Here is a 20,173-nt window from a genome sequence, read left to right on the forward strand (position 1 = left end):
ATATTTTTTATTTATGTTCTTTTGACTTTAACATAGCATTTGATCGCTTTATTTAATTTTCATATTCAAAATATATAAAGTCGAACTCTTTTAATACTTAATAATAAACAAATTAAATGAAAGGAATAAATCAAATTAATTTATGCTTTTCTTTCTCTCCATTGACTTCTTTTTAAGCTTGATGTATGATGGCTATGAGATTATTAGAGGATGTAACTTCACGCTGAAAAAAAAAACTATGATGAATATCCTTAATCCTGTAAAAAAAAAAAGGTAGCAGGTTTATTTTTGTCTAAAGCTAAGATGTTTCCCCTTTACAGTGTAGCTTCTTTTAGGTCCTGGGAAGGTTTATAGCTGTTTTGGGGGAGGATAACACTGAACCACTCTCCGAAATAAAAAGTCAAAAAATATTTCTGCAGTCCCGCTATACTAGGCGGCGCTTCTGTATGACCTACTGGTTTTTCTTCCTACAAGGGTGCCGAAACTTTTTTGAAAACTACAATTGAAAGACATTGTCACCTTTTGTATTTTCTGGTTGTGCCGGAGCGGGTGTTGAATTTTGAGCTTGTAAACCTGGCATCTGGAACATTTTCTTCTCAATTTGGCTTCTCCTGTCATAATTAAATTGTTGTCATTAGTAGAGCTTTGTAAATATTCTTTTTTGTAATTTTGTTACTTTATTCATTTTGTGGAGTACAACATGGAACTGTGAAGAAATGGAGGCGGAACCGACGAAAACCGCCGTTTGCCGCCGAATTTTTTTTTGCCTTTTCTCGCCATAATAGACCATTTTCAATTATCTGAGATTTCCCTAAAAATTTCCCTTATATTTTCACTTGACACTTGTAAGATTTTACACTTGCAATTTTTTTTTACATATATTGATATTTTTGAAATTAAGTGTCCCGTGCAAATATTAGGGAAATTTTTATGAGAAAAAAAGATTATCTCAGATGATTGAGAACTGTCTAATTTGGCGAAAAAAGTAAAAAAAATGGCGGGAAAGGCGGTTCCAACGCCGTTTCTTCACAGTTCCATATTGTTCACCACAAAAGCAACTGTTGTGCTGAATTTTATAGCTGTAACTCTTTTATGGGCTGAGATCATGCGTGTTTTACTTCTGGTTTCAAAAATGGCACATCTGCCTCCCCCCTTTTAAGAAAATGCGTCTGAATGAGGATTTGTAGGTCTTTTTTTTTATAAAATAGGTTGAACAAAAGAACCTGGCATTGCATCTAATAAATAAATGAATGTAGAATATACGTGGATATTGTGACAGGGGGAAAATTGTTGTCAATTTAGGTTGCTAGCATATAACTCATATGTTGGCCAGTTCGTTCAACCAGTTGGATGGGATGGGGGACGGGAGGTATCGTTATTTTATCCTACTAAGAGTTTCACTTTATTAGAGAACATAAAAATCTGGTGCAACATCCCAGTAATAATATATCCATTGATAAATAATGTTTTACCGTCTGCAATCCTTGCTCACCTTGGCATCTCATATGATCTTCTGACCAAAGAGTTGAGATCAATATCGTGAGGGGAGTAAACATAGTGTTTTGACGTCTTTCCGTACTAAACAAAATCAAAGATTAATATTTCTATTATCGTTTCGAAACAGATTAATATCTACTCGATTAGAACCGGTTTTAAGTCATACTGAAAAATCATGTATCGTATTTTAGACACTTTCCTACGAATAGTAAAAAAATATTAGTTTAATTCTGGTTTTGTTAACCCGGGTCTTCGGCATCTCGGGTCTAACAAAACTGGTTTTAATCTTAAAATTGTACATTTTTATATCTGCGGAAAGATGTTTATAATACGATGCGATAAAATTACTATTACAGTACGACTTCGAAAAAGATTAATATCCACTCGATTAGAACCAGTCCAAGCCATACTGAAAAATCATGTATAGCATCGTAGTACAGATAATTTTGCTAGCCCTGGCTTTCGGAATATTGATTCCTGGGACAAGATACAATATTATAATCGAAGCAACTATATGATCATTGATCAAGCCCTAAATATGTAAGTATGTCCCAATCCAGAACATAATTGCAAAAAATATATACAATTTTGTTCAGTCTTATAGATTAATATTCTGTCTATAAAGTTCTGACACGCTACAAGTTTTAATGTTCGTTTGGCTTACCGTCTTAATTAAAATTATTCCTTGGGTATAAGAGTTAGTTGTAAAGGTCAAACTTTAAAGTTACTGAAAAATTACCTTATCCTGTATAAGCTCGTCAGCACCACACTTTAATAAGTATCTAAAAATTTAAAATATCAATAATATTTTATAAAAAAAAACATTTAAAGGTCAAAAATGCAACGCTTAAGTTTAGAATGAGGGATCAGCAGCTACATGACTGTGGCTAAAGTGTTGCCGAGGGTGGTTGTGTGGGTGATGGCATCCAGGCCGCCCAGCTTTTTTCTGTGCGGCTTCGATTGAAGCTTTGTCTTAGCCGCTGGATGAATGCAGCTTCAGGTTTTAAAAAATCGCATTACTGATGGTGTGTAGGAAACCACGCGGCTGACGAGTTGCTAAATTTAAAACTTTTGGCTGTTGCGTTTTGGATGGATGTAAAAGCCACGCGGCTCATTGTGGCGGTGGCTGCGGCAGTTGAATATACAGCAAATTTAAAAAATACGACACAAACAGTTCCTATGAAAATGTGAAAAATAGTACTAAATTACAAAAATATTTACTTCAATCATGAAAGAGCATCAACATTGAGGGATTTAAAGGGATAAGACAATGCACGGTTGATAAATTGATGTACATCCCAATTGACGATACAACATTTACCCAGTTTGTAGATTACAAATAGTGTCTGAAACGTTTGGACACTCAACTAAATGTATCAACCAATGAAAATTCAATAAAAGTCCACAAAGCTGTTAAGGCAACGAATAAGAAAACTTTGGGAACTAGTGTAATAAACATCCCAATGTCCCCTTCCTTCCTGATCAACACTGGTGTCTGCATTTTTGTTTGCAAAAAGTTCGGTATTTTTTCAGGTTTTGCTAGACTAATATTTTGTCTCATACTGTTTTTCAAAAATGCAATGAATAAATTTCCATGGAGTTTATTGAAATTATCTAGAAATTTGTATTTGATGAAGGAAATAAATGGAAAACATTTAGGGTTCAACGAAGAAAAGCTGTTGAAATGCAGAGCTGAGCAGCCGCGTGTAAGCCTCAATGAAAATGTCATACAGCAACTTTCAAAATTAATTGGATGTCTAAACCTTTTCCCAGACAAACAATCCATCTATTCAGATATTTGTACACAAACGTGTTTAAATTCAAGGCACGGCTGTCAGTGTTGAGCCCTGTTTAAAGCGCAGTTATTAAAGAAATAAAATGTGATCTATTATTTTAGTCTATTAATATTTAAAACTATTTTGTAGTCGGAAGATAACACATTTTGAAATGGTTTTAGATCAACCTATTTCCACTCCCTCTCTAAATCTAAAGAGGTATGTTAACAGTAGGATATCCTTTACAGGGAAGCTAAAAAGATGTATAGTTCTAACTAGCCCAAACCAACAAAAACACAAAATAATTAGGTTTAGCAATACAAAAAATATTGATTATTGCAGCTTCAAATAAAAACTAAAAGATTACCTAACTGAATATAGGATATACGTGGATATATTGGCAAGGGAAAATTTGTCCTCAATTTAGCTTGCTAATATGGACCTCATTTATTGGTTAGTCCAGTAGGAGGGGCGATATATCGGGCAGATAGGTTCATTTAGCCAGCCACGAGCATCACTTCATCAGACTACATGAAAATCTAGTGCAAAATCCATGAAATAATACATATATCGATTATTACCTATAAAAAATTCCGCTATCATTGAGGGCTGCTGAATAATGAAGTGGGGTTCGTCCTTCTTGATCTTTTGCCTAAAATTTATTTATCTGTATTAAAATACAACTTATTCAAGTTTTTTTTATAAGCTTTCCATAATAAAAAAGGGTCGGCAGCCGCGACTAAGCACAAAACTTCTCCCTCCTCCCATATTCTAAAAACAAAATTTAATTGAAATGAAGAGAGGGTGTGGGGTAGATTTTAGTGTTTATGTTTTCATTTTAGTTAGGTTAGGTTAAATTTGGTACCGGTTAGAATCGCAATTCTGGAATTATTGTGTCGATATTTAATCAATTACAGCAAAGTTGTCCGATGATTTGCATCACTATTATTGCTAACATAATCATATTTATAAAATTTTACTGCTTTAATATATGCATGCAAATATTTAACTTTAAATGAGCTTCGCAACTTTTGGACGTAATAGTCCTAATTGTTTTTAAAATCTTATTAAAGATTTTCGCTAAAGAAACTGCGCAAGCTTAGACCGACGTCTGTTTCATTGAATTGCAATTTTTGACAATTCTAGTAATTATTTGTTGTTTTTTTTCAAACTTTTTTCATGCACTTCAGACTTTATTCAAGGTCTAAAAGTATAATTTTGAAACTTTGTTATCCTGATCACTGTGGGCTACAATTGAATCAAGACAAAAGTAAGTGCCGAGCCCTGGGACCTATGTAGGGTGAAAATAGACATAAATCCTTGATGATTCCAGGTGGAAACAAAATATTTCAGCGGGGTCTTTTGGTTTTTTTTCAATTTTAAGTTCTGAAAAAATTTTTTTAAAAATATGAAAATCTTTAATAAAAAACAAACAAAAAATAATTTTTAATATTTTTTTTTTATTTAAAGATACAAACAACTTATATAAATACTATAAGCTTTAAAAAAATCACAATTTTCAAATTTAGACTTTCAATATAAAGATTTGTAGAAAAAACCTAACAACAAATTCTAACATATTTCTGATCAACATAGCAATAAAACGTCTTTTGCAAAATCTTTATCATCAAAAATAAATAGCACTTACTAAAGACTTTTTTTCATTTAAACTTATACTTTTCAAATTAATTAACTTTAAAGATTGATTTTTTTAAAAAGAAAGGTTGTGTGATTTTTTTATTCATAATTAATTGCCTAATTTTGAGATTCAGATAAAAAACCTTACTGCTTTATATCATGGGATACTCTACTAGCAGCGGCTACGCCTCTAGAGGCATATAGGGGCCCTTAGGTTGGGGGGGAAGACGAACCTCCCTTACAATTACAGTTTTTTTTAATGAAAAAGTTTAAAACACTTATTTTGGAGAGTTAATTCTCTTGGGATCCCCAAAATAGTAATAAACCTTACCAGGACATATAAGAAGCTACCATGTAAAGGAGAACCATATTGGTTCAGTAGTTAGTGAGATCCCTTGGTGCACAAAGACTCACATAGAACCTGTTACTTTATTATAAAGATACATATATACACAGAAACTCTACAATCAGAGTATGTCTGTTTGTTCATCCGTCTATATTTATTTGCTACTAGCGGCTACGCCCCTAGAGGCCTTTAGGGGCACTTGAGAGGGGAAGAAGTGGTTGAATTCTACAACTAGATTTTTATTTTAGACTTAAAAAGAAAAGTTATTTTTTGTGTGTGAAATGGGGTCCTTTTTTAGGGGGTGATTTCTCCTAGGATGGTGGAGGTACCCTCCCAAAAAAAGTTATAAACCTTCCAAGAACCAATGAGAAGCTACATAGAAAAAAAAGAACCATTGATCATTGTTAATTACTATTCAGGGATCTAAAAGGATAAGACAATGACCGCTAAATTGATTTACATTCCCAAATATGATACATGGATAACCCTTCTGTATGTTTCAGTTAATGGTTGAAACGTTGGGCACTTAATTTAATAATCCAACCAAACAAAAATCGCAACAGGTCCCCTAAGTAGTTAAGCCAACGAATAACAAATTGCTATATTAAACTATGGGGACTAGTCTAATAAACAGCCCATTGTCCCATCTCGCTTTGATTAATATATTTTTGTATCTGTATGTTACATTTGCTATTTTCTTTATTTGTATTCTTTTAAACTTGAGAGCTTCACTAATTATGGATGTTGTCTTTTTCCCTTGTTAAATCAAATTACCTAATTCTGGATATTCTTTGAGGTTGATAATTACAATTATATTTTATTATTTGGAAAAAGAATAATTTAATCATAATTCAAGATAAAAATTATTTTATCACTAGCGGTTTTGCCCATAGAGGCATCTAGGGGCCCTTGATAAGTGGGGGGAAGTTGACCCCTCCCCTATCTTCAGTTATAGTATGTAAAAGAAAAAGTTTTTTTTTTTTAAGTTGGGTAGGAACTCATTTTTTTCTAAACTAAAAAATTCTCAGGACCATGAAAAGCTGGAACCAAGAAGAACTATATCAGTTAAGCGGTTACAAAGAATCTTCGGACCCGACAGACACCCTCACACACACACACACACACAAACAGACAGACACAGAAACTGTTACTTTTATATAAGGATTAATAGACACTAAACTACTCCTTAGTATGTTGATCCTATTATCAGTCTAAAAGATAGGTCAATAAAGAGGAACCAAATTGGTCCAGCGGTTAGCAAGAACTTTAGACACACACAGAAAAAACACACGGACATCCTATTTTTTTTATACAGGGATATAACTTTTAAACCATAGGAAAATTTTTTTTCTCTCCCTGCTTTAAAGCACTATTTATGATACAAAATAGATTGATGTCTGTTTGTCCATCTTTCTGATGCTTAAGAACTGATATGGTTCTTTTTTACTTTACTATGTAGCTTCTCATTGGTCCTTGAAAGGTTTATAACTTTTTTTAAGAAAGACAAGAGAAATCGCCCCTTAAAAAAGGACCACAACACACAAAAAATAACTTTTTCTAAAATAAAAATCTAGTTGTAGAATTCAACCCCTTCCTCCCCTCTTAAGTGCCCCTAAAGGCCTCTAGGGGCGTAGCCGCTAGTAAGAAATAAATATAGACGGATGAACAAACAGACATACTCTGATTGTAGAGTTTCTGTGTATATATGTATCTTTATAATAAAGTAAAAGGTTCTATGTGAGTCTTTGTGCACCAAGGGATCTCACTAACTACTGAACCAATATGGTTCTCCTTTACATGGTAGCTTCTTATATGTCCTGGTAAGGTTTATTACTATTTTGGGGAAGGGTACCATCACTATCCCAAGAGAATTAACTCTCCAAAATAAATGTTTTAAACTTTTTCATTAAAAAAAACTGTTATTGTAAGGGGGGTTCGTCTTCCCCCCCAACCTAAGGGCCCCTATATGCAACTAGAGGCGTAGCCGCTGCTAGTAGAGTATCCCATGATATAAAGCAGTAAGGTTTTTTATCTGAATCTCAAAATTAGGCAATTAATTATGAATAAAAAAATCACGCAACCTTTCTTTTTAAAAAAATCAATCTTTAAAGTTAATCAATGTGAAAAGTATAAGTTTAAATGAAAAAAAGTCTTTAGTAAGTGCTATTTATTTGTGATGATAAAGATTTTGCAAAAGACGTTTTATTGCTATGTTGATCAGAAATATGTTAGAATTTGTTGTTAGGTTTTTTCTACAAATCTTTATATTGAAAGTCTAAATTTGAAAATTGTGATTTTTTTAAAGCTTATAGTATTTATATAAGTTGTTTGTATCTTTAAATAAAAAAAAATATTAAAAATTATTTTTTGTTTGTTTTTTATTAAAGATTTTCATATTTTTTTAAATTTTTTTTCAGAACTTAAAATTGAAAAAAAACCAAAAGACCCCGCTGAAATATTTTGTCTCCACCTGGAATCATCAAGGATTTATGTCTATTTTCACCCTACATAGGTCCCAGGGCTCGGCACTTACTTTTGTCTTGATTCAATTCTAGCCCACAGTGTGATATTATTTGTAGTGGTAGAACGATTTTCTGTTTTTAAGATCTTATTTAAAGATTTTGAAAACCCCTGCACTGGAAGGATTTATTTTCCTTTTCAGAATAACTTCCTATATGTAAACTTATGTATCAAAATGGGATTACTCCAATTTTTTTGAAATCGTCATTTTAGTTGGCTATGCCGCTGTTATAGTCTTTTTTTTGACACGCGACCGTAGCGCATCCGCTCGTCGTCGGGAAGGTGATAGGTTCAAATCTTGGTCCGACACTGCGTCATAACAAAGACGTTAAAAATGGTTCCCAGGCGCAACTCGTTACCATGCACAGTTGGCCTTCTCAGACAAAGGTCGTGCATCTCAGAGAGTTGGTTGTCTGATGGGCGAATTAACGCTTTACACTGCAATCATAAGCTTAGTATGTTTCAAGGTGCGTGGAGATAGGTCTAGTACACGAAGCAACACCAAGCCTCCTGGAGTCTTATGGTCTTTTTAACTATAAAAGGTTAGCACGTAAGTGGTTAGAATTTGAAATATTGGTATACCCGCAGTGGTTTCAGTTCGGTTGATGAGTGCAATCCGGTAAAGGTGTCATTTCAATGGAACTGTTCAAAAGATATTGAATGGGAATAGTCACTAAACCTACCTCCTATCATTGAAAATCATCTACTTTTCAAATGACACTAATAAAAAATGTTTAATGTTTTGAATGAAAAATATAAATAAACATAATCTTCAATCCTCTAGGTTAAGATTTTGTTCCATAATTACCTTAGGAGTGAGGTTGTACTTTTCTGAAATTAATTTGACAAGTTTTGGTTGGTAGAATAACACCGCCTAAAAAAAGAATGACAAATTAAAAACTGTTAAAACATAAGTTCATGAAACAGAATTTTACTGAAAAAGTCTTTAATTATTTTATTGTTAATATCTAGCTAGTAATAGTTTACCTTATGTAGAGGAGTAGCACCATATCCATCCCTGGAGAGAGCTAGTAATAGTTTACCTTATGTAGAGGAGTAGCACCATATCCATCCCTGGAGAGAGCTAGTAATAGTTTACCTTATGTAGAGGAGTAGCACTATATCCATCCCTGGAGAGAGCTAGTAATAGTTTACCTTATGTAGAGGAGTAGCACCATATCCATCCCTGGAGAGAGCTAGTAATAGTTTACCTTATGTAGAGGAGTAGCACCATATCCATCCCTGGAGAGAGCTAGTAATAGTTTACCTTATGTAGAGGAGTAGCACCATATCCATCCCTGGAGAGAGCTAGTAATAGTTTACCTTATGTAGAGGAGTAGCACCATATCCATCCCTGGAGAGAGCTAGTAATAGTTTACCTTATGTAGAGGAGTAGCACCATATCCATCCCTGGAGAGAGCTAGTAATAGTTTACCTTATGTAGAGGAGTAGCACCATACCCATCCCTGGAGAGAGCAAGTAATAGTTTACCTTATGTAGAGGAGTAGCACCATATCCATCCCTGGAGAGAGCTAGTAATAGTTTACCTTATGTAGAGGAGTAGCACCATATCCATCCCTGGAGAGAGCTAGTAATAGTTTACCTTATGTAGAGGAGTAGCACCATATCCATCCCTGGAGAGAGCTAGTAATAGTTTACCTTATGTAGAGGAGTAGCACCATATCCATCCCTGGAGAGAGCTAGTAATAGTTTACCTTATGTAGAGGAGTAGCACCATATCCATCCCTGGAGAGAGCTAGTAATAGTTTACCTTATGTAGAGGAGTAGCACCATATCCATCCCTGGAGAGAGCCAGCCTCTCTGAGGTCATAAGCTCTGTGACGACAGGTACTATTCCAGACATTGTCGCATAGTGGAGTATGCTGATTGTGTCCTTAATATAAATATATAAGTATAGATATATAACTCAGACAACCACCTGACCCAAGTGGTGGGGTGCTTTTTGGTTTGCTATCAAATTTATTTATGCTCCTTTTAGAGACTTGGCTGTAGGATATTCAAACACCCAATCGAAAGTTGGCACAGGGTCCAAACCCAGTGTGTAGAGTTACATATAGCTCTTAGTGTTTTTTTTTTATTTGGCGTTAAGACCTCGCTAAACGCTGAACTGATTGAATTATCTGATTTGTTTAGCTTGTAAACTAAAATAAGACATTTTACATAGTTTGAAAAAATATACATTTTGAGTTTGCATATAAGTATTTGATGAATAATGGGTAGAGGGAGGGGGCATTAGATTGCAAATTTTAGAAGTCCTTAAAGATTTATCAATACGTTCTCTCATTCGTTTGCTTAAAACTTTGGATACTTAGTTATTATATCTGTACTGGCTTGACAAACTAACAGTGTCCAAACTTTTCTAGTAATAATTTTTAATCTATAGAAAAGGTAATTTTGTATGTGGTAATTAGAGTTGTACATCAATTTACCGTTCATCGTCTTATCCCATAAGATCCCTGTGAATAATGTCATGTTTAGCTGCAAGATATAATGCACAACTAATTGGCTAAGTAATCCAACTTAACTTAATTTTCTCTTCACAAGCTTTGTCATAATTTACATATTAAAGCATATTATAATGGCAAAATCCTCCTTATTAGGACGATGGACCAATAAAACCCCAAAGGCTCACCCATACTTAGCTTCCTGCGTACATAATCTATACGTTCCACCGTTTAGCTGTTAGCAGCCTTTGAATTTCATAGATTTTTGTATATAATCATTACCAGGAACGTTTTACCGTGAACAGCACTAGATCCAAATTTTCTTAATGAATATTGAGAAGTTAAAGGTTTGGTTGATCTACAACTTAGATATGAAAGACACATAAATTAGGAACATCAAAAGGTTCCAAGCAGTGGTGTGCATAGCGATACACTAGGGAGGTGTAAAACCATTAGGGAGTTTATAAAGGGTAATTTTAAGGAGGCTTTGACACCCCCTACTGTTCGCCACTGGTTTCAAGGACAAGAATATGCAAATTCAACAGTTTTACTAGAAAGTAAAGCTCTTGTAACTAAATTATAATTTGCCTATCATTAGGGATTTGTAAACAAAAGGCTTTTATTTTGTGCCAGGACGTTTAAATCCTTTAAAATAATTCACTCTAAATAAAGGCGAATAAGTTTACATTTGACAAAATTTTAATCGCCTATTATTAGTTTAATAATATGGAATAGTCAAAAAAAATATGCAATTAAGGGACAAGATAAGATATATGAAATGATCAAGATTTTAAAAAAAGTCCCCAAAGCCTTAAGCCAACAAATGGAGGAACCTAATAAGCACTAGGAAAAAGAATAATTTAAAGTCCAGTATAGCCCCCGTGTTATATATATTATATATCCATTAGAAGTACTTACATTGATATTTAGCTTAGGAAAGTAAGTACATACAATTACATACTCCCCTAAGCTAAATATCAATGTAAGTACTTCTAATGAATATATGATATATATGGATATATTGATAGGGAAAATTTTGCCATCAATTTAGCTTGCTAATAGGGACCTCATGTATTAGTCAGTTCGTTCATCCAGTAAGAAAGGAGGAGATAGGGTAAATAGATGCCAATGGGGAATATCAATTTTTTAGCCAGCTGCGTACATCTCTTTATCAGAGTTCACGAAAATCTGGTGCAACATCCAAGTAATAATGTCCAATGTCGACTGTATATCTTAATATTACAAATGTGAACCTATTCTTAAATCCAGTTAGATACCAAATTTCACCTTAAAATATATGCATTTTGTCTAAGAATTTAAAATATTTTTGGAGTTTAAATCTTTTTTTACTGTAAACTTTAGCAAATGCATCAACACGTTTAGTTTACCTTTATTTGTTGACACGTGCCATGTGCCATGCTGGTAACTTGACGCAATAATAACAAAAACAAGGATGACAACATCAAGAAAAAGCAAAGCACAAATTGGTAATAGGCAGACAAAAGGACAAGGTATGTAATAGAACAGTTTTACGGGGGTCATTGAAATCTTAACAGAAAGTATTAGTATTTGGATAATTATTTAGGAGGTGAAAATAGCTGTTTTTCGCATCGTATGAGAGACTGCTTTCCGCGGATATTTAAATGAAAAAATATAAGATTAAAACCTTCGGCCCATATTAATCGGTTTCAAAACCATGGCATTACTTACAGACCGACAAACAAAGAAAATATGACAGTAAGTTCATTGGTCAGACTTATAAACTGACAGACAGTCCCTTTGGATAATACAGTAGCTTTGCCAAAAAAAAACTATGAAGACTAATAAAAATTATAGATATCTAAAAATGATTTCCAAGAGTTAATCCTCCCTCACGAGAATCTTTTAATGTAAGAACCAAGAAACTTACGAAAAAAGGAAATTATAGAGTAGCTAAATCACTTGATAATTTTTTCAAAATAAAAGTTTAATAAATGACAGAGTACATAATGATAATAATTGCATTTCCTAGATTACTTTATTTTTACTTATTTTTACTTTACTTTATTTACAATATTTTTTAGGAGGGTGGAAGAACCCTCTCACAAAACATTTATAAAATTTTCCAGGACCTATGAGAAGCTACACTGTACAGGAGAATCATATCGGTTCAGTGGTTTAGTGAGATCCTTCCTTATATGAGACAGAAAGACATCTTATTACTTTTATATAAGAATTTTGAAACTTGATTTTATCAAATCTCTTTAGGTAAAAAATTATGATAAATATGAAAGTCCTATTAAAAAGTATATATGGTACAGATTAATTCTTACTTACCATAAGATCTGGGAGACCCTGTAGGAATTTTCCAACTTTGTCAATAGCGGAGGACTCACCCAGTAGTTTCTGAAAATTAAAATTTAAGGAGAAGTTTATTTTTTTAAATTTATTATAAAAATGATTATAGATAAAGTGGAATTTTTAAATATTTCATGGAAATAGGAATTAAATTTATCAAGCGACTAAAATTTTAACGCTAAATTTTTAAACAAGAATAAATAAATTTAAAAACTAGTCCCAGATGCCAACAGTTTTAACTGGGTAGAAAGTTTCTTTCTCATGAAAGCTAACATTGAAAGATGTTTTTATTCCAATTTTGATTATCAGAATCGACTTTTTAAAAGTTAAAAATATCATGTTTAATGTATATAGATTATTCTATACTTGGAGGCTAATCTAAATCTTATGTTTTCTTTTGAACTCCATAGTATTTTAATATTTCTTTTTAGCAAAGTAAGAACCGAAGGTAAAAACGCATTTCAAGTTTTAGTTTCATCTTAAAGAGCTTTTGAAGATTCTATATTCTTAGCCTGCAAATCTGCTACTTGATATTCCTGGGTATTATTTGCAAGGCTCAGCAGCTGTGCGTCAGCCGCGACGAAGCCTCAGGAAAATCAAACTTTTACAATTAAAAAAAAAATCAGCTGGAAATCTAAACCTGACCCAAATATGGCAATCTCTTTTTTTTAATTTTAAACGCATCCAAACGGGTTTAAATTTGAGGCTTAGTGGCGACTGCTGAGCCCTGATAATTTGTATTTGAAATTTGAAAGTTAATTATGAAATTGGCAAAGGAATAATTATCAAATCAAGATTAATTAAGATGAACAGAGAACTAATTATAATCATAGTAATTGGCCTTAATCACTGCATTACAATTTATATATTAATTGGATTTATTTCATACATTAACAAAAGAGATAAAATCAACCTTATTCGACGTTCACTCAAAGCCCAAAAATAATGGACTTAAAAGTGTATTAAACTGTATATAAGACATTTGCGAATATATTGATACCATTAATTTGCCTCTTAAATCAAAAAAAGTATGTTTTTTTAATATTTTTCTCTTGCTACAAATCAAATTTCAAATTTGAGTCACCAAAAATGCTAAACTAATTTTTGCTCTAGAAGAATCAATTTTTGGAGTTAGAAAGTGCTTAATACCTCATTTTAATCGCCTGGCATTGCTTTATAATATACAGGCAATGACTTGGTTTTTTATGGAACAACTGACTAAAAAATCGAGGTTTTGTGATAACCCCACTTTTGTTGTTGCTCCATAAATGATATTTTTTTTCCCAATTTTTTTGGCTGTAAATAAGCTTTATATATTCATATAACATCCACCTAAATTTGACTTTTGATATTTTATTTATAACATCACCAGAGGGAATTGAATTTTGGAAAAAAAATATCAATTTATATTTTACACTGCTATGCATTGTTCTTGTTCTTGTTTCTAAAAAAAATTTATATTATAAAAAAGAGAATTATTTAACGCTTCTATAGGTATGTTTATCATTTTTCTAGGCTAAATATAACTATAATTACACCATTTTAAAGTTAGACATCTTAACATATTAACACAATTATTGAATCGGTCTGTATCATTAGGCTGGCAACCCTTAAAACAGCTGCATTTCATTATCCTATTATATATAGTAATTATCATATGTATAAACACACTTAATTTTTTAACTTTTTATTGATGGAATACATATGTTTCTCTATAAAAATAGATCATCAGTTTCAATTAAGATGTATAAAATAAGAGTTAAAAAAAAATATATATATATGTCAGTGCTTTTTGAATCCTTTTAAAAGACTAAATAAGAAAGAAGTGTTAGAAAATTGTGCCCCCTGCGGGGTTTTTTACTGTTTATATCCTCTTAGGGTTGGGGGGGAATTAGCATCTTTATATAAAAAGGGGGAGGTGTTTGAAGAGAATCTTTAAAGAGAAAAAAATAGGTCATATTTTATCATTGCAGTTTTACAAATTAATACATATTATATAAAGCTTTTTTGTCTGTAGCTTAAGATTTCGGTAAAGTATAAGGCTATTTTACTAATTTCCTTACTCCTTTAATTACAGAGCTCCTAGATGCTTGAAGCGCAGCTGCTAGTAAATAAACAAAGTAAAATGATTCCTGAATAATTGATTTACAATTTTAAAAAGCAAAACATTTTTACAATTAGGATGTGTATATCCACGCCATGGTTAGCTCTTTTTGTTAATTCAGGCATGTTTGAATTAATCTTAAATGTTGGAAGATGATTTTTGTAGCAGTAAGGTACTTAGCAACTTTATAATCATTACTTTATGTAAAGGGATGTCCCGGTGGGGGGGGGTTAGGGGGTTAAGGGTTATTAATTAATTTGGGGCAACCCCATAATTTTTAATCTTCCCTTCTCCCCCCCAAAAAAAAAATATAAAAAGCTTTGACGTCCTTGCCTTTATTATATAAAGATTACCCCACAAAATGAACATGGGGATGCCCAAATTTAGATATTTCAATTCCCCCCCCCCTTCCCCCCCAAATCAAAAAGCTTGGACGTCCTTGATTAAGTAAGCTCATTTAAAACATACTGAAATCAATTTGTGTACAACAATTATCCTATTTAGTTTTTTAGTAGTGAAGCTACTCTATAATTCAAAATATTTGTCCGTCCATTGTCTGTCCATTCATCTGTATGTCTGTTCATTGGTATGTCTGTCTGTCTGAGACAGAAAGGGGAAAACAATATTTTCTCGACTTCTATAAAAGATAGAAGGCTGAAATTTTCATGGATTGAAAATTCTCTCTCTCTATCAATACTCCATATTTTCATCAAGTTTCATTAGGATTTGCCAAAAAACTGGGGTGGGCTATATCGATTCCTACATTTCAAGTTTTCATGATTTTCTCTACTCCTATTCAAGTTAGATGGTTGAAATTCAGGGATTGAATACTTTGATATTTTGCATAATTTTATCAAGTTTTATTGAGATTTACTTATTGGGGTTCTACCTCAAACATAGGAGTCCCAAATGTCAGAGTGGACAAATGCAGGAGTCCCAAACATCAGAGTGGACAAACGTAAGAATGGGACAAACGTCAGAGTGGACAAACATCAAAGTGGACAAACGTTGGAGTGGAAAACATTGGAGTGGACATTGCTTAAATAAAACCTAGGAGTGTCTACTATTTTAATAATATTACAATTTTCAAATTTTTTATACCCTTGTCTACAAAATAATGACTATGGCTGTAGCGCTCAGCCCCCTAGCCTATATCCTAACCTAACCTAACTAAGAAAAGTAACAGGACGAAGGTAGGGGGGGGCTGTGTTTGTATAAAAAAATTCAAAATTGAAAAAAAAGGTTTGGGACTCCTGTGTTTGTCCACTATGATGTTTGTCCCAAAAATCCTGCGTTTGTCCACTCCAACGTTTGTCCCACTCCTGCATTTGTTCCACTCTGACATTTGGGACTCAAGCATTTGTCCCTCCAATGTTTTTCCACTCCTACATTTGGCATGGAACCGATTATTGGTTAGGGTGCTAGTTTGATTCCTAGATTTGTAAGTTTTAAGGATTTTCTTTACTCCTATTAAAAAAAATTTAAAAGGCTGGTTTTATACCCCCCATAATATATTACGGGGGGTGATTACCTCCATCCCTAAAAAAAATTACCCTTTTACAAGCACCTCCCCCTGGATACTCCTGCACTCCCCCTTGTAGTGACTAGGCCAACTTTATGGTCTCTGGTTTCAGGAAGCCCATTCAATTATGAGAAGTTCACATTATAAGAGCACTCTTATAGCATCCTCTCTATTAGCATTACATGTGTAATGAATTATAGACAGACAGATAGATATTGTGAGGGATCCTACACTTTATAACACCTTGTTTTGCATGGTAAAAAATGTTCCAATCGTTCTTGATATTGATATTTTATTTAAAAATTACAATAACTTGAATATAATGATGTTTAAAAAATGCTGAAATTATAGTTATATTTAGACTAGAAAAATGATTAACATACCTATAGAAGCATTAAATAATTCTCTTTTTAATTATAAAAATATTTTTTAGAAACAAGAACGAGAACAATGCATAGCAGTGTAAAATATAAATTGATATTTTTTTCAAAATTCCAAAACTATCCAGGGTCCTATAAGAAGCATCCATAAAACACAGAACTCAATAGGTACTGTAATGGTCGAAATCTTAAGCTGAAGACAAAAAAGATTACTACTTTATATAATAGGATAATGAAATGCAGCTGTTTTAAGAGTTGCCAGCTTAATAATACAGACCGATTCAATAATTGTGTTAATATGTTATGATGTCTAACTTTAAAATGGTGTAATTATAGTTATATTTAGCCTAGAAAAATGATAAACATACCTATAGAAGCGTTAAATAATTCTCTTTTTTATAATATAAATTTTTTTTAGAAACAAGAACAAGAACAATGCATAGCAGTGTAAAATATAAATTGATATTTTTTTTCCAAAATTCAATTCCCTCTGGTGATGTTATAAATAAAATATCAAAAGTCAAATTTAGGTGGATGTTATATGAATATATAAAGCTTCTTTACATCCAAAAAAATTGGGGAAAAAAATATCATTTATGGAGCAACAACAAAAGTTGGTTTATCACAAAACCTCGATTTTTTAGTCAGCTGTTCCATAAAAAACCAAGTCATTACCTGTATATTATAAAGCAATGCCAGGCGATTAAAATGAGGTATTAAGCACTTTCTAACTCCAAAAATTGATTCTTCTAGAGCAAAAATTAGTTTAGCATTTTTGGTGACTCAAATTTGAAATTTGATTTGTAGCAAGAGAAAAATATTAAAAAAACATACTTTTTTCTATCTAAGAGGCAAATTAATGGTATCAATATATTCGCAAATGTCTTATATACAGTTTAATACACTTTTAAGTCCATTATTTTTGGGCTTTGAGTGAACGTCGAATAAGGTTGATTTTATCTCAAAATATTCGGACAGTGAACCTCAAATCTTTTTTGTATTTAATCTTGTTTTTAGCATTGAGGGAGGGGTCATGTGACTTTAATTCACACGGGTACTTGGAATTTCATAAAGAATTACTGTCAATCAAATTTGTTGTTACTTTTTAAAAACCTTCATAGCTTATATTTAACTTTTGAAAATTTTATAAAAGTTTGATTAGTTGGTTATCTTCGCTACTAAAAACGTTAACATGTCTTATAAGTCTTTATCATTATTTTTAAAAAAATATGTACCTGACCGTGCCCGTCTAACACAACCTGAAAGACAAAAAAAAATAATAAATCATAAGTCATAATTTTCAAAATCAACAACGGTTTTAGTCAGAGACTTAAAATAAAAAGTTTAGGTTAGCTTTACATGTTCATTCAGGCGTGTTCGATTTTTTTTATCATCCCAAGCCTTACATGAAGATTTATGAAACAATTAGGCATAATCAGAAAAGTTAGGCAACTCCATGTTCTGTTCATTCCCATAAAGATCGTCCGTATAAATGAAACAGTTAAGAGATTCTGACTTTTTAAAAATCTAATTTGAGATTAGTTTAATTTTAAAGTAATTTTAAAGCATGAATATGATTGTATAAACGAGGCCTTAGACTCACAAAGTGTTTATAATAGCATTATGCTTTTAAGTGATCCTCGTATAAAAGTAACATGATCTCTATCTGTTTGTCTGTCTGTACCAAAGGATATGATTCCTTTACAATGCTGCTTCTCAAAGGTCCTTCGAGTCTCGAAGCCGCTAGTGAAACAAAATTTAATAATAAGTTCTTGCTCGATTATCTGTTTTTGAGCTTCGCTTTTATGGATGCATGTTGTTATCCTTGTTTAGATCAAATTTACCTTTTCAAGATGTTCTAAGTCTGAATTGTGGATGAGGGTCCGGAGGTAAGCTCGGTTGGGTGGTGGCACTGAAATAAACTTTCAGGTTGGGTGCTTGCCAGAGGCGTGCACCCACAAGGGTGAGGGAAGGGTAATTAATTTGCAGATTTATTGAGAAAGAATAATATATAATCTGATAACATTCATTTGTTGGCGAGATTTTATTAGTACCTCTCCCTGAAAACCCAATGATTTTTTAATTTTTATTTTGGGGAGGGGGAGGGATGAATAAAAAATTTGACTCAGACTGTCCAGGAACAAGATTGGTTCTAATGAAGGAATATTAATCTGCCCTAACTTAATGCAAATTTTTTCCTAATAATTAGAAATTTTGACTAGCAAATAATTGGCAGTAAATTTTGGGGTTTCTCCTCAAATGAACTGTTACTTGTTCCTGCGACTGATATTAACATGTTGAAGTGTTAGAAAAGGGGAATTAGAAAAAATATAATGGGGAAAGAAATGGAGAAGAAGACACCTGTTTTAAAAATCGGGCCAACCTAGTAAGGACAAACAGACACATATAGTTAAATAGTTGCTGCACTACTAACAATACAATTCGTATAAAAAAGGGGTGTTATATGTAGATCATTTTTTGGATATAGGGGATTTCGACATATATATAACAAGCTATATGACACTTTTTAAAAGCGAAGCTTTTCTATAATTAGGGTCGGTCCGTACGTCCGTCCGTCCGTCCGTACGTCAGTCCGAGATAGATAGCTTTTATTCGTTAATTTAGGCATGTTAGAATTGTCCTATCGATTTCAAACTTTGCATGATGATTCCTGTAGTAGTTGGGTACGATTTAGAAAGCGTAGCAACTCTATAATCATTACCAGAATGTTCATACGTCCATTTTAAACATGCTGATTTTTCTACTTTATCAACAACAAATTTTCAAGTGTTCTAATTATCCGTTTGATCTGATTTTTGGTATATTGATTCCTGGGACAACAAAGAACAATATTATAAGCGAAGTAACTCTATAATCAAGTCCAAAAATGTAAGTATGTCCATAAACATTATCCTGCTTCAAGCAGTTTTTCAACAAATTTACTTACAATTTTGCTTCGACTCTTATACTTTTAAATTCTGATTATTCAGTTCAGATACTATACAAATGTTAATGTCCGTTTGTCTTACCGTTTTAGTGCTTCGCTTTTATGGATGTTGTCATCCTTGTTTATTATAATAATCAAAGACGTTCAAGTTTTTTTATTTGAGGGGAGTAAAATAAGGGTTTGAGGGTGATAATCTAATGTATTTTTAAAAAATATGAGGCGGGTAAAATGAAAGGTTCGAAGTTTGAGGGGGGTAAACATCATTTTACACCCACTCTTGATCTATTGATTATTTGTATTAATATCATGCAAACAAACATCTTATTTTTTAAATTTATTGTCAAAGCAATACTTTATAATTTATCCATTTTTGTTTAATCCTAAGACAATTATTTATTTGACAATTTTAAAAAACCAAACACTATCTATAAATTTGTATTTTATTTGGTCTTATACTAATTGCAACTATGTCCCTATAGAGGCACCTTAGAATAAAAGAAGGTTCACTGAAAAGAGGTAATATATTGATCCATCTGTTAGTGAGATCTTTGGTACAAAAACACAGATGAATAGACTGATACACAGACAGACATCTAGTCTTTTTTTTTGCAAGGGTATGTATGTATAAAAGTTTTAAATATA

General features: G+C 32.5%; 1 protein-coding gene across 1 annotated transcript in view; it reads right to left on the minus strand.

Annotated features, from left to right (window-relative positions):
• Positions 1-52: 52 nt before the first annotated feature.
• The window catches only part of LOC145315429 (uncharacterized), a 54,143-nt gene continuing 34,022 nt past the window's right edge, over positions 53-20,173 (minus strand). Inside the window, exons 10-19 of the mRNA XM_080155410.1 lie at positions 18,429-18,496; positions 17,820-17,843; positions 12,558-12,626; positions 9,548-9,670; positions 8,585-8,650; positions 3,854-3,924; positions 2,237-2,279; positions 1,493-1,578; positions 520-611; positions 53-96 (exon numbers count right to left, since the gene is read on the minus strand). Coding sequence (XP_080011536.1) covers positions 53-96; positions 520-611; positions 1,493-1,578; positions 2,237-2,279; positions 3,854-3,924; positions 8,585-8,650; positions 9,548-9,670; positions 12,558-12,626; positions 17,820-17,843; positions 18,429-18,496 — 686 coding nt within the window. The remainder of the gene's footprint in view (positions 97-519; positions 612-1,492; positions 1,579-2,236; positions 2,280-3,853; positions 3,925-8,584; positions 8,651-9,547; positions 9,671-12,557; positions 12,627-17,819; positions 17,844-18,428; positions 18,497-20,173) is intronic.

Source organism: Acartia tonsa, chromosome 4 (genome assembly GCF_053477335.1).
Source record: "Acartia tonsa isolate MP-2025a chromosome 4, ASM5347733v1, whole genome shotgun sequence".
Taxonomy (NCBI): Eukaryota; Metazoa; Arthropoda; class Copepoda; order Calanoida; family Acartiidae; genus Acartia; species Acartia tonsa.